Here is a 24,957-nt window from a genome sequence, read left to right on the forward strand (position 1 = left end):
CGCGTTCAGGTGCTAGTAGGAACTAGGAAACTCAGACATTTCTGACTTGCTAACTGGTTCTAGTTATACACTTGCCACGTTCAATAAATCAGCTTGTCGGAAATGTCCTACTTCCGACTAGCATGTCAACGCGGAATAAGCACATTTGCTATTTAAAGCAATAGTTGTGACAACTATCGGTAGAGTTGAAATATGTTTTCTTTATGCAGATTGTTTTTATTGTTCACGTGAAAATCTGTCACCAATTGGAAGGAAACCTAGCTATTGGTCCTCTTCACATTGATAAATTCACAATTTTGTTATACATAAGTAGCAATTTCATGCTGTGGGGATGATGTTTTCAGGGTGTTGGATTTGTGCCAGACATAGCGTTTCCCTTGATGGCCAAAAAAGCTCAATTTTAGTCTCATCTGACCAGAGTACCTTCTTCCAAATGTTTGGGGAGTCTACCACGTGCCTTTTGGCGAACACCAAATGTGTTTGCTTATTTTTTTTCTTAAAGCGATGGCTTTTTTTTGGCCACTCTTCCGTAAAGCCCAGCTCTGTGGAGTGTATGGCTTAAAGTGGTCCTATGGACAGATTCTCCAATCTCCACTATGGAGCTTTGCAGCTCCTTCAGGATTATATTTGGTCTCTTTGTTGCCTCTCTGATTAATGCCCTCCTCACCTGGTCTGTGAGTTTTGGTGGGCAGCCCACTCTTGGCAGGTTTGTTGTGGTGCCATATTCTTTCCATTTTTTAAATAATGGATTTAATGGTGCTCCGTGGAATGTTCAACGTTTCTGATATTTATTTATAACCCAACCCTGATCTGTACCTCTTCACAACTATGACCCTGACCTGTTTGGAGAGCTCATTGGTCTTCATGGTGCAACTTGCTTGGTGGCGCCCCTTGCTTAGTGTTGTTGCAGACTCTAGAGCCTTTCAGAACAGGTGTGTGTGTATATATATTGAGATCATGTGACAGATCATGTGACACTTAGATTGCACACAGGTGGACTTTATTGAATTAATTATGTGACTTCTGAAGGTAATTGGCAGCAGCAGATCTTATTTCGGGGCTTCATAGCAAAGGGGGTGAATACATATGCACTTTTCCGTTTTTGTTTTTTTTACTTCACCAATTTGGACTATTTTGTGTTTGTCCATTACATGAAATCCAAATAACATCCATTTCAATTACAGGTTGTAATGCAACAAAATAGGAAAAATGCCAAATGGGGTGAATACTTTTTCAAGGCGCTGTATCTAAGTTAAAATACTTTAAAGTACTACTTAAGTTGTTTTTGGGGAGTATCTGTACTTTACTTGACTACTTATATTTTTTACAACTTTTACTTCACTAGATTCATAAAGAAAATGACTTTTTACTCCATACATTTTACTGGACACCCAAAAGTACTCATTATGTTTTAATATGCATAGCAGGACAGGAAAATAGTTTAAATCACAAACTTATCAAGAGAACATCCCTGGTCATCCCTACTGCCTCTGATCTGGAGGACTGTTGGAATGTGGCCCTGGCTATCAATAAAAAAAAAAATGTTTAAACAAGAAAATTGTGCTTTCTGGTTTGCTTAATAGAAGGAATTTGAAATGCTTTATACTTCTCCTTTTAATACTTAATTATATTTTAGCAATTACATTTACTTTTGATATTTAAGTATAATTAAAACCAAATACTTTAAGACTTTTACTCAAGATTTTACTGGGTGACCTTTACTTTTACGTTAGTCATTTTCAATTGAGTCATCTTTACTTTTACTCAAGTATGACAATTGAGCACTTTTTCCACTAAAGACCACTGTTTTAGTTTGAGCGACACAGATTACAGCACTTAATTAGTGGATGGGTGTGATCTATTCAGACCCTCTCTCTCTCTCACTCCCTCCCCGTTCCCTTTCTCCCAAAACGCCTTGGGATATGCCCGTCTCCCCCAGGACTGCTAGTATGGCAGATGGAACCTCCTCCCACCGCTCACCCACCTCCCTCTCCCAGGACTGCTAGTATGGCAGATGGAACCTCCTCCCACCGCTCACCCACCTCCCTCCCCCAGGACTGCTAGTATGGCAGATGGAACCTTCTCCCACCGCTCACCCCCTCCCTCCCCCAGGACTGCTAGTATGGCAGATGGAACCTCCTCCCACCGCTCACCCCCTCCCTCCCCCAGGACTGCTAGTATGGCAGATGGAACCTCCTCCCACCGCTCACCCACCTCCCTCTCCCAGGACTGCTAGTATGGCAGATGGAACTTCCTCCCACCGCTCACCCACCTCCCTCTCCCAGGACTGCTACTATGGCAGATGGAACTTCCTCCCACCGCTCACCCACCTCCCTCCCCCAGGACTGCTAGTATGGCAGATGGAACCTCCTCCCACCGCTCACCCACCTCCCTCTCCCAGGACTGCTAGTATGGCAGATGGAACCTCCTCCCACCGCTCACCCACCTCCCTCCCCCAGGACTGCTAGTATGGCAGATGGAACCTCCTCCCACCGCTCACCCACCTCCCTCCCCCAGGACTGCTAGTATGGCAGATGGAACCTCCTCCCACCGCTCACCCACCTCCCTCCCCCAGGACTGCTAGTATGGCAGATGGAACCTCCTCCCACCGCTCACCCACCTCCCTCCCCCAGTAGTGCTAGTATGGCAGATGGAACCTCCTCCCACCGCTCACCCACCTCCCTCTCCCAGGACTCCCAGAAACAGTGTTGAGGCGCAGAAGGGAGATGGGCTGGAGGTTGTGGTGTCTTTAGAGAACTGAATACTAAACTACTCTTGCCACCTTTGTTTAAAAGTGCTCTACCTCTACTGGTAGATGTAGAAGCCTCGAGGCAGAATCTCCCTTCTGTATACTTTTGGCCACTTTACTGTGATTTAAATCCATGAGCTGCCTCAGGGGAATTGCAAAATGTATGTAAATATACTGAACAAAAATATAAACGCAACATGCAACAATTTCAAATATTCCACTAAGTTATATGAACTGTAAGTAATTCAGTCAATTGAAATACATTTATAAGGCCCTAATCTACATATGTCACATGACTGGGAATACAGATATGCATATGTTGGGCACAGATACCTTTAAAAAAATAAAAATAAAAAGTAGGTTGTGGATCAGAAAACCAGTCAGTATCTGGTGTGATCACAATTTGCCTCATGCAGCATGACACAACTCCTTCACATAGAGTTGATCAGGCTGTTGATTGGGCCTATGGAATGCTTTCCAACTCTTCAATGGCTGTGCCAAGTTACTGGAACACGCTGTCGTACCCGTTGGTCTTGAGCATCCCAAACATGCTCAATCAGTGACATTTTCAGCTTTCAGGAATTGTGTACAGATCCTTGCGACATGGCATCATGCTGAAACATGAGGTAATGGTGGTAGATGACACCGGGCCTCAGGATCTCATCACGGTATCTCTGTGCATTCAAATTGCCATTTGTAGTAACTTGACAAAGAATGCCCACAAACATGTCTATATTACTTTATTTTCAACCTAAGAAATAAAAGGTATACAGCTACATAGCTAGCTACATAGCCGTCTTTGTATCAAAGATAATTGTGTAGTCTAGAGCGATTTTCTAGGTTAGCTAGCCAGCTATTGTCGTTCTTTTAACGCAACGTAACGTAAACAACACTGCTAGCTAGCCAGCTAGCCCCCGAATAGCAGCACTGTCGAAACTATTACACTCAACGGAACGACTTGATTAGTGTAGTGTCAACAACGCACCCACTGCCAGCTAGCCTACTTCAGCAGTACTGTATCATTTAATCATTTTAGTCAATAAGATTCTTGCTACGTAAGCTTAACTTTCTGAACATTCGAGACGTGTAGTCCACTTGTCATTCCAATCTCCTTTGCATTAGCGTAGCCTCTTCTGTAGCCTGTCAACTATGTGTCTGTCTATCCCTGTTCTCTCCTCTTTGCACAGACCATACAAACGCTCCACACCGCGTGGCCGCGGCCACCCTAATCTGGTGGTCCCAGCGCGCACGACCCACGTGGAGTTCCAGGTCTCCGGTAGCCTCTGGAACTGCCGATCTGCGGCCAACAAGGCAGAGTTCATCTCAGCCTATGCCTCCCTCCAGTCCCTCGACTTCTTGGCACTGACGGAAACATGGATCACCACAGGCAACACTGCTACTCCTACTGCTCTCTCTTCGTCCGCCCACGTGTTCTCGCACACCCGAGAGCTTCTGGTCAGCGGGGTGGTGGCGCCGGGATCCTCATCTCTCCCAAGTGGTCATTCTCTCTTTCTCCCCTTACCCATCTGTCTATCGCCTCCTTTGAATTCCATGCTGTCACAGTTACCAGCCCTTTCAAGCTTAACATCCTTATCATTTATCGCCCTCCAGGTTCCCTCAGAGAGTTCATCAATGAGCTTGATGCCTTGATAAGCTCCTTTCCTGAGGACGGCTCACCTCTCACAGTTCTGGGCGACTTTAACCTCCCCACGTCTACCTTTGACTCATTCCTCTCTGCCTCCTTCTTTCCACTCCTCTCCTCTTTTGACCTCACCCTCTCACCTTCCCCCCTACTCACAAGGCAGGCAATACGCTCGACCTCATCTTTACTAGATGCTGTTCTTCCACTAACCTCATTGCAACTCCCCTCCAAGTCTCCGACCACTACCTTGTATCCTTTTCCCTCTCGCTCTCATCCAACACCTCCCACACTGCCCCTACTTGGATGGTATCGCGCCGTCCCAACCTTCGCTCTCTCTCCCCCGCTACTCTCTCCTCTTCCATCCTATCATCTCTTCCCTCTGCTCAAACCTTCTCCAACCTATCTCCTGATTCTGCCTCCTCAACCCTCCTCTCCTCCCTTTCTGCATCCTTTGACTCTCTATGTCCCCTATCCTCCAGGCCGGCTCGGTCCTCCCCTCCCGCTCCGTGGCTCGACGACTCATTGCGAGCTCACAGAACAGGGCTCCGGGCAGCCGAGCGGAAATGGAGGAAAACTCGCCTCCCTGCGGACCTGGCATCCTTTCACTCCCTCGTCTCTACATTTTCCTCCTCTGTCTCTGCTGCTAAAGCCACTTTCTACCACTCTAAATTCCAAGCATCTGCCTCTAACCCTAGGAAGCTCTTTGCCACCTTCTCCTCCCTCCTGAATCCTCCTCCCCCTCCCCCCTCCTCCCTCTCTGCAGATGACTTCGTCAACCATTTTGAAAAGAAGGTCGACGACATCCGATCCTCGTTTGCTAAGTCAAACGACACCGCTGGTTCTGCTCACACTGCCTTACCCTGTGCTCTGACCTCTTTCTCCCCTCTCTCTCCAGATGAAATCTCGCGTCTTGTGACGGCCGGCCGCCCAACAACCTGCCCGCTTGACCCTATCCCCTCCTCTCTTCTCCAGACCATTTCCGGAGACCTTCTCCCTTACCTCACCTCGCTCATCAACTCATCCCTGACCGCTGGCTACGTCCCTTCCGTCTTCAAGAGAGCGAGAGTTGCACCCCTTCTGAAAAAAACCTACACTTGATCCCTCCGATGTCAACAACTACAGACCAGTATCCCTTCTTTCCTTTCTCTCCAAAACTCTTGAACGTGCCGTCCTTGGCCAGCTCTCCCGCTATCTCTCTCTGAATGACCTTCTTGATCCAAATCAGTCAGGTTTCAAGACTAGTCATTCAACTGAGACTGCTCTTCTCTGTATCATGGAGGCGCTCCGCACTGCTAAAGCTAACTCTCTCTCCTCTGCTCTCATCCTTCTAGACCTATCGGCTGCCTTCGATACTGTGAACCATCAGATCCTCCTCTCCACCCTCTCCGAGTTGGGCATCTCCGGCGTGGCCCACGCTTGGATTGCGTCCTACCTGACAGGTCGCTCCTACCAGGTGGCGTGGCGAGAATCTGTCTCCTCACCACGCGCTCTCACCACTGGTGTCCCCCAGGGCTCTGTTCTAGGCCCTCTCCTATTCTCGCTATACACCAAGTCACTTGGCTCTGTCATAACCTCACATGGTCTCTCCTATCATTGCTATGCAGATGACACACAATTAATCTTCTCCTTTCCCCCTTCTGATGACCAGGTGGCGAATCGCATCTCTGCATGTCTGGCAGACATATCAGTGTGGATGACGGATCACCACCTCAAGCTGAACCTCGGCAAGACGGAGCTGCTCTTCCTCCCGGGGAAGGACTGCCCGTTCCATGATCTCGCCATCATGGTTGACAACTCCATTGTGTCCTCCTCCCAGAGCGCTAAGAACCTTGGCGTGATCCTGGACAACACCCTGTCGTTCTCAACTAACATCAAGGCGGTGGCCCGTTCCTGTAGGTTCATACTCTACAACATCCGCAGAGTACGACCCTGCCTCACACAGGAAGCGGCGCAGGTCCTAATCCAGGCACTTGTCATCTCCCGTCTGGATTACTGCAACTCGCTGTTGGCTGGGCTCCCTGCCTGTGCCATTAAACCCATACAACTCATCCAGAACGCCGCAGCCCGTCTGGTGTTCAACCTTCCCAAGTTCTCTCACGTCACCCCGCTCCTACGCTCTCTCCACTGGCTTCCAGTTGAAGCTCGCATCCGCTACAAGACCATGGTGCTTGCCTACGGAGCTGTGAGGGGAACGGCACCTCAGTACCTCCAGGCTCTGATCAGGCCCTACACCCAAACAAGGGCACTGTGTTCATCCACCTCTGGCCTGCTCGCCTCCCTACCACTGAGGAAGTACAGTTCCCGCTCAGCCCAGTCAAAACTGTTCGCTGCTCTGGCCCCCCAATGGTGGAACAAACTCCCTTACGACGCCAGGACAGCGGAGTCAATCACCACCTTCCGGAGACACCTGAAACCCCACCTCTTTAAGAAATACCTAGGATAGGATAAGTAATCCTTCTCACCCCCCCCCCTTTAAGATTTAGATGCACTATTGTAAAGTGACTGTTCCACTGGATGTCATAAGGTGAATGCACAAATTTGTAAGTCGCTCTGGATAAGAGCGTCTGCTAAATGACTTAAATGTAAATGTAAATGTAGTGGAAAGCAGATTGAACCAGGTTTCCTCTAGGATTTTACCTTTGTTAAGCTCCATTCCGTTTTCTTTTTTTGCCGGGAAAACTCCCCAGTCCTTAACGATGACAAGCATAACCATAACATGATGCAGCCACCACTACGCTTTAAGATATGGAGACTGGTATTCAAAGTAATGTGTTGTATTGGATTTGCCCCAAACATAACTTTTTGCCCTGAATACAAAGTGTTAATTTCATTGCCACATTTTTTTGCATTATTACTTTAGTCCCTTGATGCAAACAGGATGCATGTTTTGGAATATTTTTTATTCTGTACAGGCTTCCTTCTTTTCACTCTGTCAATTAGTTTACATTTACATTTACATTTAAGTCATTTAGCAGACGCTCTTATCCAGAGCGACTTACAAATTGGATAGTATTGTGGAGTAACTACAATGTTGTTGGTCCATCCTCAGTTTTTTCCTGTCACAGCCATTAAACTCTGTAACTTTTAAAGTCACCATTGGCCTCATGGTGAAATCCCTGAGTGGTTTCCTCCCTCTCTGGTAAGTGAGTTAAGAAGGACGCCTGCATCTTTGCAGTGACTGGGTGTTTTAATACACCATCCAAAGTGTAATTAGTAACTTCATCATGCCCTAAGGGATATTCAACGTCTGTTTTTCTTTGGGATTTTTTACCCATCTAACAAAAGCTACCAATAGATGCCCTTCTTTGAGAGCCATTGGAAAACCTCCCTGGTCTTTGTGGTTGAATCTGTGTTTAAAATCCACTGCTCGACTGAGGAACCTTTACAATTATCTGTATGTCTGGGGTACTGAGATGAGGTAGTCATTCAAAATCATTGTACACAGGCCTCCTGAATGGCGCAGCGGTCTAAAAAGCACTGCATCACTACAGACCCAGGTTCGATACCAGGCCGTGTCACAACTGGCTGTGACCAGGAGTTCCATAGGGTGTCTCAGCGTGGTCCGGGTTAGGGAAGGGTTTGACCATGAAGGTTTGATTTCAACACGGAGAGCAGGAGGCAGTAGCTCCCTTCTCATTTTGACCTTTTTAGACCCCACCAAGGGGACACTGAGATTGCGATGATAACGAGTGTGCAGAGGTCAAAGGTCCACGGTAGTACAGTGTGTCTTCCCCTGTTTAAGGCAGATTCCGTGGGACTTAGTCTTTCCCCCGGGATAGCCTGTATGCTGCTATATTCAGCCTCAGTCAATAGCTAATAGAGAAAGCTGAGCCCTGGTTTTCATAACACCCAGTTCCTGTACAGAGACAGATAGACCAACAACAAAACGGTCTGACAAACTTTTTCAAGGAAAATGTAATGGTTGTCTTCAAAGAAAATGTATTCAAAACTTGCAAATAAGGCTAACATTTCAGTTCAAAATAATCACACAAACTCCCATTAACACACATCCACGCTCCCTCTATCCTTTTCTGATTACTACACGGGGCTCAGCTTTCAGTCTGGCAGAGCGAGCATATGTGCATGGCTTTCATTTCTATTGTATTCAGTCTGTGTGCCAGTGTGTGTTTGTGTTTTAGCGAGCGAGGGAGAGGGAGAGAGACGGGAACAAGGACCCATCTGTCAGAGTGGCGTGGAACTGCCCCCCCCCCCCTCTAAATCCATCCCAAGGGGGAAGAGGAAAGACATCTCACTTGTGGTAGTTTTTAGTTGTTGTGAGGATGGGGGGCTGATGACGACAATCATAACAAAAGCAGCATTAAAAACCTAATATAAACTCAAACCATCAAAGCTCCTTTCTTGCCCACCTGAGTGTGCCATTTTGTTATTGGCAGATTCACCTAATATTTGTTTTCTTCTCATATTTGTCCAACTGGATATTTTAATCACAGCATTGGAGCAGGCAGGAGGGACAGAATGCCCCCCCCCCCTGGTGAGGACTGTCGGAAGTTAAGGAACACGACTATTCATCATTCCCAGAGCTACTGTTCCCGGAGCAGGCTGCAAGTGTGATGACTGGCATGGAGGCAGGGGTTACCTGGGGGAACGTGGTTACCTGGGAGAAGGGTTATCTGGGGGCATGTGGTTACCTGGGAGACAGGGGTTACCTGGGGGAACATGGTTACCTGGGAGACAGGGGTTACATGTGGGCTGTGATATTTAGAGGGAGCAGAGAGGTGCACATGACAGACACTGAGTCTGGTTACACATAGGTTGACACACACACATGTAACTTCTGGTTTCCACATGGGGACAGCTTGGGACTATAGGGTTCTGTCTGCAATTCTGTCAACATGTAGTTATTGACATGGCCTTGTTCTGTTCAATGTTCTCTACCTATATGGTACTCTAAATAACCCAATTCATGTTAAGTTCAACATTTTACAAGATGAAAAATTGCTGACATTCAAACCAATGAGGGTTTTGAACTTTAAAGCAATTTATCTCGGAATCATCTTTTTGCAGATAGAACCTTATAGTCCCACGCTCTCGATAGGACGATGTGGTGCACCCAAGCACAAACCAAACCGTTCCATCCCCACTCTATCCATTCGCCCCCATGGCAATGCGCTGATGAGGAATGAAAAGGCCATGTGGGTATGGACGTTATTCCATTATCTCAGTGCTGTTTCAGCACCAGATATCAAACGAGGCAGGCGTACCCCCCCCCCCCTCCATATCTGACCATCTGTCCATCCAATGATCTAGAGAGTCCTATAGCCTAGCCCGGCAACTTAGTGTCATGGGATTTTAAAATTCTAATTTTACTCAATCATGCTGCAATATGTCATCTTTACAACATCTAAAAGATCAAGCAATGTTTTAAATCTGTAGGCCTACAGTGTGGACTGTCTGCATGAGACATGGTAAGCATAACTTGTCTGTCTATGAAAAGTGACAAATGCATAGCTTACTTTTAGCTGTGGCATGGAGAACATAAGTTAGAGAGGAAACTGAGATGTAAAAGTTTGTTTTTTCGATGAGAGAGAGAGGCAAGAAAGCCCGGGAGCCGACTCACAAGCACAGATGTGATCCTCATGCAGCACAATGGGATCAATGCGGGGCACGTGCGACCCGCAAGCCTGGTCTGTCAATGGCATCCGAACACAATAGAGCCCCTACTGCGTCGCGGCTCGCCACGCACGGGTACATCACATGATGCGCGTTTGTTATGACTCAGATGTTGTGAAATTGCAAAAAGAAACGTATCTTAGACTAAATTATGCTAGGGGCAGGCAGGAATTATGTGTGCAAACAGGTTTAAGTGTTTAAAGGACTTTTAAAACGTTTCATTAAACTTTTAAAATACCATTTAAACTACCAGTTAAAGCAATGAACTTTGAAAAAGCGTTTTACCCCATCGCAAAGCATCCCCAATTTAACCATTAATTTGCTTCTTCCACTTATTAGCCCCGTATACCCTACTCCCCCGTCTCTGTGCCCAGGAACAGTTGGATGAGTCAAGCAGCTAATAAGTTATCTGATTTCAACCGTTTGGTGCGCCAGAATACTTTTTTTGTTTTATATATATATATATATATATATATATATATATATATATATATATATATATATATATATATATATATATATATGTGTGTGTGTGTGTGTGTGTGTGTGTGTGTGTGTGTGTGTGTGTGTGTGTGTGTGTGTGTGTGTGTGTGTGTGTGTGTGTGTGTGTGTGTGTAAATACAAGTTGTAAAACATTTAACATTTAAGTAATTTAGCAGACGCTCTTATCCAGAGCGACTTACTAAAACGAAAACAAAGTAGATTTGAAATCAAACTAAACTTTTTTTTATGTTCTCAAACTGATAGGCCCTATTATTTTCCGTCAGATATGATTAAGTCTTGAGTTGTATATCAAATCTACTTTATTTTCGTTTTACAACTTTTATATATAAAAACGTATGATATTACGAGAGCGTTCTGGCACACCAACCGGTTGAAATCAGATAACTTATGTGCTGCTTGACTGTTCCTGGGCACAGAGACAGAGGAGTAGGGTATATGGGGCTAATAAGTGGAAGAAGCAAATTAATGGACGGGTGAACAACGCATACACCTGCTCTTACCATACCAAGCTGCCAAAATCACTTACACATACCGCGATGGATGAGCGTCCTTTCCTCGACTGCGTAATTAAAATATCCGAAACGCTTTGTAACATGATTCCAACACGTGATGCGGTCATCCAAGCGTTCTAATTTAATGGATATTTAAAGTATTGTGCAGAATGAGCTCCGCCAATTGTTTAGGAAAGTTAATTACAAATTGGGTTACAGCACAACCGTAGCTATAGACTTCTCACATTTCCAATATACATCTTAATTGAGACCCAAATCCTCCTTTTACAATGCATTGAATTGCAAAATAAATCTCATGGTTGCCTATTTCAATCTATGAGATATGCAATAATATTTTGAAATGGGGAAAAATAATAATGTGACAATTTTGGACAAATGGTATTGTGTAAAATAATTATGGAATTGTGGACATTTTCTAAAACTCTCTCTCACACACACACACATTGGTGACGCATGTACGGTTATTTGGACCGGACACTTTGGGCTAGAGCCCGCCATGCGCGTTTGGCGTTATGGGAGAGGCGCACGTGGGAGGGGCCAGTCAATCTCCTAAAGGCTAAACTCCGACATATTCGTGCCAGTCGGAGATGAAAAAGTCTCAGGCGCACTGATGGATAATTGAGGGAAAGAAAGGGAACTTGGAAAGGACGGTGACACTGTGCGCAACAGAAAGAAACGGTTGAATTAAATCATTTTCGTTGGTAGTGGGACTTTGGAAGTTAGCCAGACGTCTGACAAATTTGGAAGTGCGAGTTGTAAACAGGTGAGTTTTTTAATGTTATAAAATAAATTACTTTCATGTGGTCCTGTTCCAGATCATTTAGCATTAATCACAGAGGATTTCTGCAATGGGTGCCAACAGATACAAATAACTGTAAACTGCATTTATATTCATTTATTTACTGTTTTCTATAACAGGAAAATCAATTAATGAAGATGACATTCTTCTTAATCGTCCTATAACAATGCCACCAAAAAACGAAACTATAATGCATTATCGAATCATATCAACAAGAAAGTGAGACCGCTAACTGTACTGGCGGAATATAGACAGCATGTTATGGTTTCTATTTTACCATATGCAATAGGCTACTATTGTCGGTGTCAAATACAGTTAGCCTACAATTGTAGGAAACTGTCGCACTTTTACGCACGGCTTCTCAGTCAGTAACTAGGACAACGTAGTTTTAAAACAATAATGTCTGCACTTAAGCAGTGATTTAGGCTATTTGGATTCTGGTGTGTTTGAGAAAGTTCACCCGAGTCCACAATTAACGTTTTATATCCTTTGGACTCAGAAATCAATCTCGTGTAGTGGCATTTTTTTATAACAATTGCTAGCAAAATTGGATTTAAAACCGTATTGATTCCGCTCAGCAAATCAAATCTAGCTGTTAATGCAGAATATATTTGTTCCCGTGTTTGTTCACTCGTCTATATACCCTCAATTTAATCTGAGGGTTTTATATGCTGGACAAATCCCTTCGTGTCCCAGATTGACAGTGTCTCCAAAATCACGACATCAACAGCAGGGAACCACCGAGTTTAGCCCCAAAGTGTCTCACATTAGGTCGACTACCAACGACAGAATTATACTGCTTACTGGAAATTGAACACATTTTCCTCAATTATATTTCTGTCAGAGTTGAGAGATGTTCTGTATCTGCTCAAATATTCATCCATTCGGTGGGATGGAAAATGAGCTTCCTGGGCTTGTTTGCGCTGTCCACACAGCAGTTCTGAAAGGATTATCTCTTGTCTAGGCAACCAATATAATGGGAACAGCTAATAGGTCGACTCATTTCAATAATACTTAGCCTACTGCATTAGGGATGGTGGTGCCATCCCTAATTATCCATCTCAAAATGTCTGCTCATTTCAGCTCTGTCCTGATTTCTATGGCAAACAGGAAACTATGTGCTTGATCAAATATGTATTTTTTATTTCTTCAGATCACAATGTCTAAACGTGGAGAGGTGTCTGAACTGGTCAGTTCCCTGGGCTGGCTAGAGGAGGACATGAGCTCCCAGGATGGAGAGGGAGGTCTAGAGATGGGGGGCCGCTATAGCCTGGGCCCCGAGGGCTTCGGAAGCATTGGGCATGGCAGTGAAGGCATTGAGGATCAGGAGGAGGAAGACATTTATAATGATGGTGATGAGGAGGCTGGAATGGACGGAGAGAACGAGGCTCCAAAACGGAGGGGCCCCAAGAAGAAGAAGATGACCAGAGCCAGACAGGAGAGGTTCAAGGCGAGACGCAGCAAAGCCAATGCCCGCGAACGCTCCCGCATGCACGGGCTAAACGATGCGCTAGAAGTGTTACGCAAGGTCATGCCCTGCTACTCCAAGACCCAGAAACTGTCCAAGATCGAGACCCTGCGGCTGGCCCACAACTACATATGGGCCCTGTCTGAGGTGCTGGAGAGCGGTCAGTCCCCAGAGAGCCACGGCTTCATAGAGATGCTGTGTAAAGGCCTGTCCCAGCCCACTAGCAACCTGGTGGCTGGGTGTCTCCAGCTGGGGCCTTCAGCCCCCTTGATGATCAACAAGCTGGATGAGAAGCCCTGTGGCGTTCTGGGAGTCGGGGGTGGTCTAGGGGGCCAGCCTTGTGGTCATCAACCACTGAGTGGTCACTACCCCTCTACGGGCCTGCCTAGCCCTCCCTACGGTTCACTGGAGGCCTCCCACCTACTCCACATGAAAAGCTTCAAGGGAGTGCCCTACGAGCAGCACCCCTCCCCTAAAGATTGTAGTAGCAACGGCACCCCCCCTTACGACGGGCCCCTCACTCCTCCCCTCAGCATCAGCAGCAACTTCACCCTGAAGCAAGAGCCCTCCCCCCACGAGGCTGAGAGGAACTACCCCTCCCACTACCTCTCGTCCCTTCCCCATTACCCCCCCACCTCTCTGGGCGGGCTGCCAGGGCCTCAAGCCTACCTCTTCCAGGCCTCACGCTACGAACTGCCCCTAGACATCCAGGCCTTCGACTCCTTCCCTCCACCACACATGATCGCCTCACAGACGGGCACCATCTACAGTGAGTGAAGGAGAAAGTGAAGCTGCGTGGCCAGGGGAGAGATCTGTACAGAGCCCTGCCTCTGGTCCTGCAATCCTGCTGCCCATACGTATAGGCCCGTGACTCTATGAATTACTGTGTAGAGAGACAATGATATGACATTTACACGGTCTGCTATCTTACTCTGGGAGACTGTAGAATACTCAGAGAGAGACTCAACTCAACCTACCTGATCATAAAGAACTACTGAAAAGATAAAGATACACCCTTAATAGTATTATTCATTTATTCTCATTGTTTATTGTTTCTATTTCTGTCTGGATAAGTCCACCCCCAGTTCCTATTACAGGCTATGTAGCTATAATACTTGTTATTGTTTACCAAATCAGATATCCAGGTATATGCACTGACTGCACACTGTCTCAGATATCCATGACCAGGGATCTCCACTAAATGGCTCTACACAGTTTACGCAAACAGAGCTTATTGAGGTCCGTTTGCGTCGCATTCCAAAAATCCTGCGAAATAAATGTACGTAGAACTAGGTAGAGAGCAAGACTGTGTAGACCCCTTAAAACCCAGGGGTGCTTGGGTAGAAAGTCCTCAGTGTGCCTGAAGATGAGGAGGAAGTGACACAATGTTGTTCCACCCTCATTTACTATCATTTCTGCACTTAGGCCAATACTGTAGCCAGTATCCTATTAGCCGTATGAACAGAAATGAATTTAATTTATATCTGTATTTAATATTTATTTTTTTATAACTATTGTCTGTTCCTTTTTGCATTTCCTCAGCACTGTTTTCTGTTTTGCTGTCTTCTTCGTGCAGTGCATTGTCAGTCACTGGCAGCTTTACTGATGAAGTATTACAATTATTTATTTGAAGTATCTTTCAAGTGTTTCTCAGTTTTGGTGTCGATCACTACTTTGTCATACTATTTTTGTAAATATTTTGCTGTTTCGCACTTAATTGAATAAATATTCGTATTATATACTATTTCTGTTGCAACACATTGTGCCATGGTTTGAAGTCTTTTCACACAAAAGAAATGAGGACGGGTCAGATATAGGCTACCAGATACAGTATATCAGTTTCAGCCGCACATCATTTACTCCATAGTGCCATTAGATATGGATAGGTATATCACCGGTGGACTTTAAAAAACAGTCAAGGTCCCATATTAGGACGAAATATATCTTTGTTCCTCTGTTGGTTTAACAATCCCACAATAAAATATACAAATAGGGGCATCTGTTATGGATCCCAGGGCTAGCTGAAAAGGGACTGTTATGGATCCCAGGGCTACCTGAAAAGGGACTGTTATGGATCCCAGGGCTACCTGAAAAGGGACTGTTATGGATCCCAGAGCTACCTGAAAAGGGACTGTTATGGATCCCAGGGCTAGCTGAAAAGGGACTGTTATGGATCCCAGGGCTACCTGAAAAGGGACTGTTATGGATCCCAGGGCTAGCTGAAAAGGGACTGTTATGGATCCCAGGGCTAGCTGAAAAGGGACTGTTATGGATCCCAGGGCGAGCTGACAAGGGACTGTTATGGATCCCAGGGCTACCTGAAAAGGGACTGTTATGGATCCCAGGGCTACCTGAAAAGGGACTGTTATGGATCCCAGGGCTACCTGAAAAGGGACTGTTATGGATCCCAGGGCTACCTGAAAAGGGACTGTTATGGATCCCAGAGCTACCTGAAAAGGGACTGTTATGGATCCCAGGACTACCTGAAAAGGGACTGTTATGGATCCCAGGGCTACCTGAAAAGGGACTGTTATGGATCCCAGGGCTACCTGAAAAGGGACTGTTATGGATCCCAGGGCTACCTGAAAAGGGACTGTTATGGATCCCAGGACTACCTGAAAAGGGACTGTTATGGATCCCAGGGCTACCTGAAAAGGGACTGTTATGGATCCCAGGGCTACCTGAAAAGGGACTGTTATGGATCCCAGGGCTACCTGAAAAGGGACTGTTATGGATCCCAGGGCTACCTGAAAAGGGACTGTTATGGATCCCAGGGCTACCTGAAAAGGGACTGTTATGGATCCCAGGGCTACCTGAAAAGGGACTGTTATGGATCCCAGGGCTACCTGAAATGGACTGTTATGGATCCCAGGGCTACCTGAAAAGGGACTGTTATGGATCCCAGGGCTACCTGAAAAGGGACTGTTATGGATCCCAGGGCTACCTGAAAAGGGACTGTTATGGATCCCAGGGCTACCTGAAATGGACTGTTATGGATCCCAGGGCTACCTGAAATGGACTGTTATGGATCCCAGGGCTACCTGAAAAGGTACTGTTATGGATCCCAGGGCTACCTGAAAAGGGACTGTTATGGATCCCAGGGCTACCTGAAAAGGGACTGTTATGGATCCCAGGGCTACCTGAAAAGGGACTGTTATGGATCCCAGGGCTACCTGAAAAGGGACTGTTATGGATCCCAGGGCTACCTGAAAAGGGACTGTTATGGATCCCAGGGCTACCTGAAAAGGGACTGTTATGGATCCCAGAGCTACCTGAAAAGGGACTGTTATGGATCCCAGGGCTACCTGAAAAGGGACTGTTATGGATCCCAGGGCTACCTGAAAAGGGACTGTTATGGATCCCAGGGCTACCTGAAAAGGGACTGTTATGGATCCCAGGGCTACCTGAAAAGGGACTGTTATGGATCCCAGGGCTACCTGAAAAGGGATTGTTATGGATCCCAGGGCTAGCTGAAAAGGGACTGTTATGGATCCCAGGGATACCTGAAAAGGGACTGTTATGGATCCCAGGGCTACCTGAAAAGGGACTGTTATGGATCCCAGGGCTACCTGAAATGGACTGTTATGGATCCCAGGGCTACCTGAAAAGGGACTGTTATGGATCCCAGGGCTACCTGAAAAGGGACTGTTATGGATCCCAGGGCTACCTGAAAAGGGACTGTTATGGATCCCAGGGCTACCTGAAATGGACTGTTATGGATCCCAGGGCTACCTGAAAAGGGACTGTTATGGATCCCAGGGCTACCTGAAAAGGGACTGTTATGGATCCCAGGGCTACCTGAAATGGACTGTTATGGATCCCAGGGCTACCTGAAAAGGGACTGTTTACCATTTACATTCAGCTGATAACCTAAAAGACAAACACATATTTTAATAACAGGGTTCTGTGGTTAATGTTGATGTGTGTGATGTCATTCCTGGGCTGTGCTACAGGGTTTCCCTGCTTCTTCCAGGTCAGGAAGGGGCGCACGGTGTCATGGAAGCCTTTCTTTCTCTCTTTCTCCCCATGACACATTGTCCTATACATTTCATGCCAAAACAATTGGACCAACACCAAGTTTAGTAAACATCTTAAACAGAACATATTACAAATAAACAACTTATTAACCACTCCTAGAACTAATGGGTAATATTGTGTTAAAACTTAAATACAACATTTTAAAAAGTTAACTGAAGCTCAACTTAAAAGGCGTAGTTCTGAGAGAGAGTGTGAGTGTGTTTACCATTGTGTTCCTTTAGGAAAATAAAGAGGAAGGTGCCTCTGAGACAGCTCTCCAATAGCACTAGCCCTCCTCCTTCCTCTCCTTAGCACCTGCTCATCCACCTCTCCTTGGCACCTCCTCATCCACATCTCCTTAGCGCCTCCTCATCCAGCTCTCCTTGGCACCTCCTCATCCACATCTCCTTAGCGCCTCCTCATCCAGCTCTCCTTAGCGCCTCCTCATCCAGCTCTCCTTGGCACCTCCTCATCCAGCTCTCCTTGGCACCTCCTCATCCAGCTCTCCTTGGCACCTCCTCATCCAGCTCTCCTTGGCACCTCCTCATCCACCTCTCCTTAGCGCCTCCTCATCCAGCTCTCCTTGGCACCTCCTCATCCACATCTCCTTAGCGCCTCCTCATCCAGCTCTCCTTGGCACCTCCTCATCCACATCTCCTTAGCGCCTCCTCATCCAGCTCTCCTTGGCACCTCCTCATCCACCTCTCCTTAGCGCCTCCTCATCCAGCTCTCCTTGGCACCTCCTCATCCACATCTCCTTAGCGCCTCCTCATCCAGCTCTCCTTGGCACCTCCTCATCCACCTCTCCTTAGCGCCTCCTCATCCAGCTCTCCTTATCGCCTGCTCATCCTTATCGCCTCTTCCTCCCTCTCCTTAGCGCCTCCTTATCCACTTCTCCTTAGCTTCTCCTAATATACACCATCATAGGTGTGTGTCTTTTCCAGTAATCCAGTCCCAGCGGTACGAGAAAAAAGGGAGGGAAGGAAATGAAGTGATATTTTTAGTGGGAACCACTAGTCCATTGTAAGTACAGCCTGTTGTTTCTCTTGACACCTGACCTTTATTCTTGTTTCAAGAGGAAAGACAGCTGGGAGAACTACAGGGGGGTTGACGGACAGCTGGGAGAACTACAGGGGGGTTGACGGACAGCTGGGAGAACTACAGGGGGTTGACAGACAGCTGGGAGAACTACGGGGGTTGACGGACAGCTGGGAGAACTACAGGGGGTTGACGGACAGCTGGGAGAACTACGGGGGTTGACGGACAGCTGGGAGAACTACAGGGGGTTGACGGACAGCTGGGAGAACTACGGGGGTTGACGGACAGCTGGGAGAACTACGGGGGGTTGACGGACAGCTGGGAGAACTACAGGGGGTTGACGGACAGCTGGGAGAACTACAGGGGGTTGACGGACAGCTGGGAGAACTACGGGGGTTGACGGACAGCTGGGAGAACTACGGGGGGGTTGACGGACAGCTGGGAGAACTACAGGGGGTTGACGGACAGCTGGGAGAACTACAGGGGGTTGACGGACAGCTGGGAGAACTACAGGGGGTTGACGGACAGCTGGGAGAACTACAGGGGGGTTGACGGACAGCTGGGAGAACTACGGGGGTTGACGGACAGCTGGGAGAACTACAGGGGGTTGACGGACAGCTGGGAGAACTACGGGGGTTGACGGACAGCTGGGAGAACTACAGGGGGTTGACGGACAGCTGGGAGAACTACGGGGGTTGACGGACAGCTGGGAGAACTACGGGGGGGTTGACGGACAGCTGGGAGAACTACGTGGGGGTTGACAGACAGCTGGGAGAACTACGGTGATGTTGACGGACAGCTGGGAGAACTACGGGGGGTTGACGGACAGCTGGGAGACCTACGGGGAACTACGGGGGTTGACGGACAGCTGGCAGAACTACGGGGGTTGACCGACAGCTGGGAGATCTACGGGCGGGTTGACGGACAGCTGGGAGAACTACGGGGGTTGACGGACAGCTGGGAGAACTACGGGGGTTGACGGACAGCTGGGAGAACTACGGGGGGTTGACGGACAGCTGGGAGAACTACGTGGGGGTTGACGGACAGCTGGGAGAACTACGGTGATGTTGACGGACAGCTGGGAGAACTACGGGGGGTTGACGGACAGCTGGGAGAACTACGGGGGTTGACAGACAGCTGAGAGAACTACGGGGGTTGATGGACAGCTGGGAGAACTACGGGGGGTTGACGGACAGCTGGGAGAACTACGGGGGGTTGACGGACAGCTGGGAGAACTACGGGGAACTACGGGGGGTTGACGGACAGCTGGCAGAACTATGGGGGTTGACGGACAGCTGGGAGGTACTACGGGGGGTTAACGGACAGCTGGGAGAACTACGGGGGGTTGACTGACCGTTGGGAGAACTACGGGGGGGTTGACGGACAGCTGGGAGAACTACGGGGGTTGACGGACAGCTGGGAGGTACTACGGGGGGTTAACGGACAGCTGGGAGAACTACGGGCGGGGTTTGACTGACAGCTGGGAGAACTACGGGGGGTTGACGGACAGTTGGGAGAACTACGGGGGTTTACGGACAGCTGGGAGAACTACGGGGGGGTTGACGGACAGCTGGGAGAACTACGGGGGGTTGACGGACAGCTGGGAGAACTACGGGGGGTTGACGGACAGCTGGGAGAACTACGGGGAGTTGACGGACAGCTGGGAGAACTACGGGGAGTTGACGGACAGCTGGGAGAACTACGGGGACGACGGACAGCTGGGGCCAAATTGGAGAGAGGGAAGGAGAGGGAGAAAGAGAGAGAGGGGAAGATAGAGAGAGGAAAAGAAGTGTGACAGAGTAGAGGTGAATGAGGTCCTTGCTCTATCTATTCACAAGTGTTCCCCTTCCTCCTCTCTTCTCTGCTTTCAGCCTGCGCATAGGAACGTCACATAGCTCCGTACAGACGGACGGACGGAGTTTTGGCCAGGAACAATGTGCTGGAAGAGTTGCTGTCTGGTTTACTGCTACTGTTGCTTTGTGTCATTTCTATATGGCTATTTTGTGTTTGTAAAGTGCTGGCAGAAGGGCTTGTGGATTATCCTTGAACAAATTTGAATTGGTAGGGATGAAGATGGACTTAAGCATTATGAAATATCAAACAACAACATCCAAAACATTATCAAATGTTATAAAATATAAAAAGTGTTACAGGTCAGAGGTGAGTAGGGAGACCAATAAAGAAAGGGAGAGCAAAAAACGAATTGGGTGATGCTGGGAACAGCAAAGTGTGACTGGATGATGAAGGGAACAGCAAATAATGACTGGATGATGAAGGGAACAGCAAATAATGACTGGATGATGAAGGGAACAGCAAAGTGTGACTGGATGATGAAGGGAACAGCAAAGAGTGACTGGATGATGAAGGGAACAGCAAATAATGACTGGATGATGAAGGGAACAGCAAAGTGTGACTGGATGATGAAGGGAACAGCAAAGTGTGACTGGATGATGAAGGGAACAGCAAAGTGTGACTGGATGATGAAGGGAACAGCAAATAGTGACTGGATGATGAAGGGAACAGCAAATAGTGACTGGATGATGAAGGGAACAGCAAATAGTGACTGGATGATGAAGGGAACAGCAAATAGTGACTGGATGATGAAGGGAACAGCAAATAATGACTGGATGATGAAGGGAACAGCAAAGTGTGACTGGATGATGAAGGGAACAGCAAATAGTGACTGGATGATGAAGGGAACAGCAAATAATGACTGGATGATGAAGGGAACAGCAAAGTGTGACTGGATGATGAAGGGAACAGCAAAGAGTGACTGGATGATGAAGGGAACAGCAAAGAGTGACTGGATGATGAAGGGAACAGCAAATAGTGACTGGATGATGAAGGGAACAGCAAATAGTGACTGGATGATGAAGGGAACAGCAAATAGTGACTGGATGATGAAGGGAACAGCAAAGAGTGACTGGATGATGAAGGGAACAGCAAATAGTGACTGGATGATGAAGGGAACAGCAAATAGTGACTGGATGATGAAGGGAACAGCAAAGTGTGACTGGATGATGAAGGGAACAGCAAATAGTGACTGGATGATGAAGGGAACAGCAAAGTGTGACTGGATGATGAAGGGAACAGCAAATAGTGACTGGATGATGAAGGGAACAGCAAATAGTGACTGGATGATGAAGGGAACAGCAAATAATGACTGGATGATGAAGGGAACAGCAAATAATGACTGGATGATGAAGGGAACAGCAAATAATGACTGGATGATGAAGGGAACAGCAAAGTGTGACTGGATGATGAAGGGAACAGCAAATAGTGACTGGATGATGAAGGGAACAGCAAATAATGACTGGATGATGAAGGGAACAGCAAAGTGTGACTGGATGATGAAGGGAACAGCAAAGAGTGACTGGATGATGAAGGGAACAGCAAAGAGTGACTGGATGATGAAGGGAACAGCAAATAGTGACTGGATGATGAAGGGAACAGCAAATAGTGACTGGATGATGAAGGGAACAGCAAATAGTGACTGGATGATGAAGGGAACAGCAAAGAGTGACTGGATGATGAAGGGAACAGCAAATAGTGACTGGATGATGAAGGGAACAGCAAATAGTGACTGGATGATGAAGGGAACAGCAAAGTGTGACTGGATGATGAAGGGAACAGCAAATAGTGACTGGATGATGAAGGGAACAGCAAAGTGTGACTGGATGATGAAGGGAACAGCAAATAGTGACTGGATGATGAAGGGAACAGCAAATAGTGACTGGATGATGAAGGGAACAGCAAATAATGACTGGATGATGAAGGGAACAGCAAATAATGACTGGATGATGAAGGGAACAGCAAAGTGTGACTGGATGATGAAGGGAACAGCCAAGTGTGACTGGATGATGAAGGGAACAGCAAAGAGTGACTGGATTATGAAGGGAACAGCAAAGAGTGACTGGATGATGAAGGGAACAGCAAAGAGTGACTGGATGATGAAGGGAACAGCAAAGAGTGACTGGATTATGAAGGGAACAGCAAAGAGTGACTGGATGATGAAGGGAACAGCAAAGAGTGACTGGATGATGAAGGGAACAGCAAAGAGTGACTGGATGATGAAGGGAACAGCAAAGTGCAGTGTCACCCTCTCTCTCTTCTTTTGTCTCTCAGCACAGCGTCACTAATCCACTGGTCAAACAACAGCTTCTCCCACTAAATTGAAAAGTCTTGATCCATAGGGGCCAGCTAGATGGAGGGATGGATGGAGGGAGGAATGGATGGAGGGATGGATGGAGGGAGGAATGGATGGAGGGATGGATGGAGGGAGGGAGGGAGGGAGGGAGGGAGGGAGGGAGGGAGGGAGGGAGGGAGGGAGGGAGGGAGGGAGGGAGGGAGGGAGGGAGGGAGGGAGGGAGGGAGGGAGGGAGGGAGGGAGGGAGGGAGGAATGGATGGAGGGATGGATGGATGGATGGAGGGAGGAATGGATGGAGGGATGGATGGAGGGAGGAATGGATGGAGGGATGGATGGAGGGAGGAATGGATGGAGGGATGGATGGAGGAAAGGAATGGATGGAGGGATGGATGGATGGAGGGAGGAATGGATGGAGGAATGGATGGAGGGATGGATGGAGGGATGGATGGATGGAGGGATAAAGCACTGTGATTAAGATGTTATTAATGGGTCCATAGGAGCTGCTGGATGGCTTTAATCAGTGTCTGCACTGGGGTTAATCCCATAGCCTGCCTTTAAGCTGGGGATAACACTGTGATCCTCCACTCCCTCAATCCTCCTCATTCTCGCCTCTTTCTCTCCTTGCCTCTTGGGTTACAGCGTCACATACAAGGCAGGGAGAAGAAAGGTAAAGAAGGAGGGGAGGAGAGAGAAAGATGAGAAGGGGGAAGAGGAGGAGGGGAGATAGGGAAAGAGGAGGGGAGGAGAGAGAATGATGAGAAGAGGAAAGAGGAGGAGGGGAGATAGGGAAAGAGGAGGGGAGGAGAGAGAAAGATGAGAAGGGGAAAGAGGGGAAAAGAGTAGGAGGGGAGATAGGGAAAGAGGAGGGGAGGAGAGAGAAAGATGAGAAGGAGAAAGAGGGGAAAAGAGGAGGAGGGGAGATAGGGAAAGAGGAGGAGAGGAGAGAGAAAGATGAAAAGGAGAAAGAGGGGAAAAGAGTAGGAGGGGAGATAGGTAAAGAGGAGGGGAGGAGAGAGAAAGATGAGAAGAGGAAAAGAGGAGGGGGATAGGGAAAGAGGAGGGGAGGGGAGAGAAAGATGAGAAGGAGAAAGAGGAGAAAAGAGGAGGAGGGGAGATAGGGAAAGAGGAGGGGGGGAGAGAAAGATGAGAAAGGGAAAAGAGGAGGGGAGGAGAGAGAAAGATGAGAAGGAGAAAGTGGGGAAAAGGGGAGGAGGGGAGATACGGAAAGAGGAGGGGAGGAGAGAGAAAGATTAGAAGGAGAAAGAGGAGGAGGGGAGATAGGGAAAGAGGAGGGGAGGAGAGAGAAAAATTAGAAGGGGAAAGAGGGGAAAAGAGGAGGAGGGGAGATAGACAAAGAGGAGGGGAGGAGAGAGAAAGATGAGAAGGGGAAAAGAGGAGGTGTAGATAGGGAAAGAGGAGGGGAGGGGAGAGAAAGATGAGAAGGAGAAAGAGGAGAAAAGAGGAAGAGGGGAGATAGGGAAAGAGGAGGGGGGGAGAAAGATGAGAAAGGGTAAAGAGGAGGGGAGGAGAGAGAAAGATGAGAAGGAGAAAGAGGGGAAAAGGGGAGGAGGGGAGATACAGAAAGAGGAGGGGAGGAGAGAGAAAGATTAGAAGGAGAAAGAGGAGGAGGGGAGATAGGGAAATAGGAGGGAGGAAAGAGAAAAATTAGAAGGGGAAAGAGGGGAAAAGAGGAGGAGGGGAGATAGAGAAAGAGGAGGGGAGGAGAGAGAAATATGAGAAGGGGAAAGAGGGGAAAGAGGAGGAGGGAGATAGGGAAAGAGGAGGGGAGGAGAGAGAAAGATGGGGTGAAAGAGGGGGAAAGAGGAGGAGGAGAGATAGGGAAAGAGGAGGGGAGGAGAGAGAAATATGAGAAGGGGAAAGAGGGGAAAGAGGAGGAGGGAGATAGGGAAAGAGGAGGGGAGGAGAGAGAAAGATGAGGAGAAAGAGGGGAAAAGAGGAGGAGGGGAGATGGGGAGGAGAAAGAAAGATGAAAATGAGAAAGAGGGGAAAAGATGAGGAGGGGAGATAGGGAAATAGGAGGGGAGGAGAGAGAATGATGAGAAGGGGAAAAGAGGAGGAGGGGAGATAGGGAAAGAGGGGGGGAGAAAGATGAGAAGGGGAAAAGAGGAGGAGGGGAGATAGGGAAAGAGGAGGGGAGGAGAGAGAAAGATGAGAAGGAGAAAGAGGGGAAAAGAGAAGGAGGGGAGATAGGGAAAGAGGAGGGGAGGAGGAAGACAGATTAGAAGGAGAAAGAGGGTAAAAGAGGAGGAGGGGAGATAGGGAAAGAGGAGGGAGGAGAGAGAAAGATTAGAAGGAGAAAGAGGGGAAAAGAGGAGGCGGGGAGATAGGGAAAGAGGAGGGGAGGAGAGAGAAGTTGAGAAGGGAAAAGAGGAGGAGGGGAGATAGGGAGAGAGGAGGTGAGGAGAGAGAAAGATGGGGTGAAAGAGGG

The 24,957-nt window shown here is 47.7% G+C and overlaps 2 protein-coding genes across 2 annotated transcripts; both read left to right on the top strand.

The window, feature by feature from the left end:
- The first annotated feature begins 11,587 nt into the window (after window positions 1-11,587).
- LOC124023145 (neurogenic differentiation factor 4-like) lies at window positions 11,588-15,031 on the top strand. Its single transcript, XM_046337679.1, has 2 exons — window positions 11,588-11,801; window positions 12,991-15,031. Exon 2 carries the CDS (start codon window positions 12,997-12,999, stop codon window positions 14,080-14,082), a length of 1,086 nt encoding a protein of 361 aa, XP_046193635.1. The 5' UTR covers window positions 11,588-11,801; window positions 12,991-12,996; the 3' UTR covers window positions 14,083-15,031.
- Window positions 15,032-15,441: 410 nt separating this feature from the next.
- Window positions 15,442-16,187, top strand: LOC124017934 (stress protein DDR48-like). Its single transcript, XM_046333167.1, has 2 exons — window positions 15,442-15,453; window positions 15,585-16,187. Exons 1-2 carry the CDS (start codon window positions 15,442-15,444, stop codon window positions 16,185-16,187), a joined length of 615 nt encoding a protein of 204 aa, XP_046189123.1.
- The last annotated feature ends 8,770 nt before the right edge of the window (window positions 16,188-24,957 follow it).

This window comes from Oncorhynchus gorbuscha, linkage group LG03, assembly GCF_021184085.1.
Source record: "Oncorhynchus gorbuscha isolate QuinsamMale2020 ecotype Even-year linkage group LG03, OgorEven_v1.0, whole genome shotgun sequence".
Lineage (NCBI taxonomy): Eukaryota > Metazoa > Chordata > Actinopteri > Salmoniformes > Salmonidae > Oncorhynchus > Oncorhynchus gorbuscha.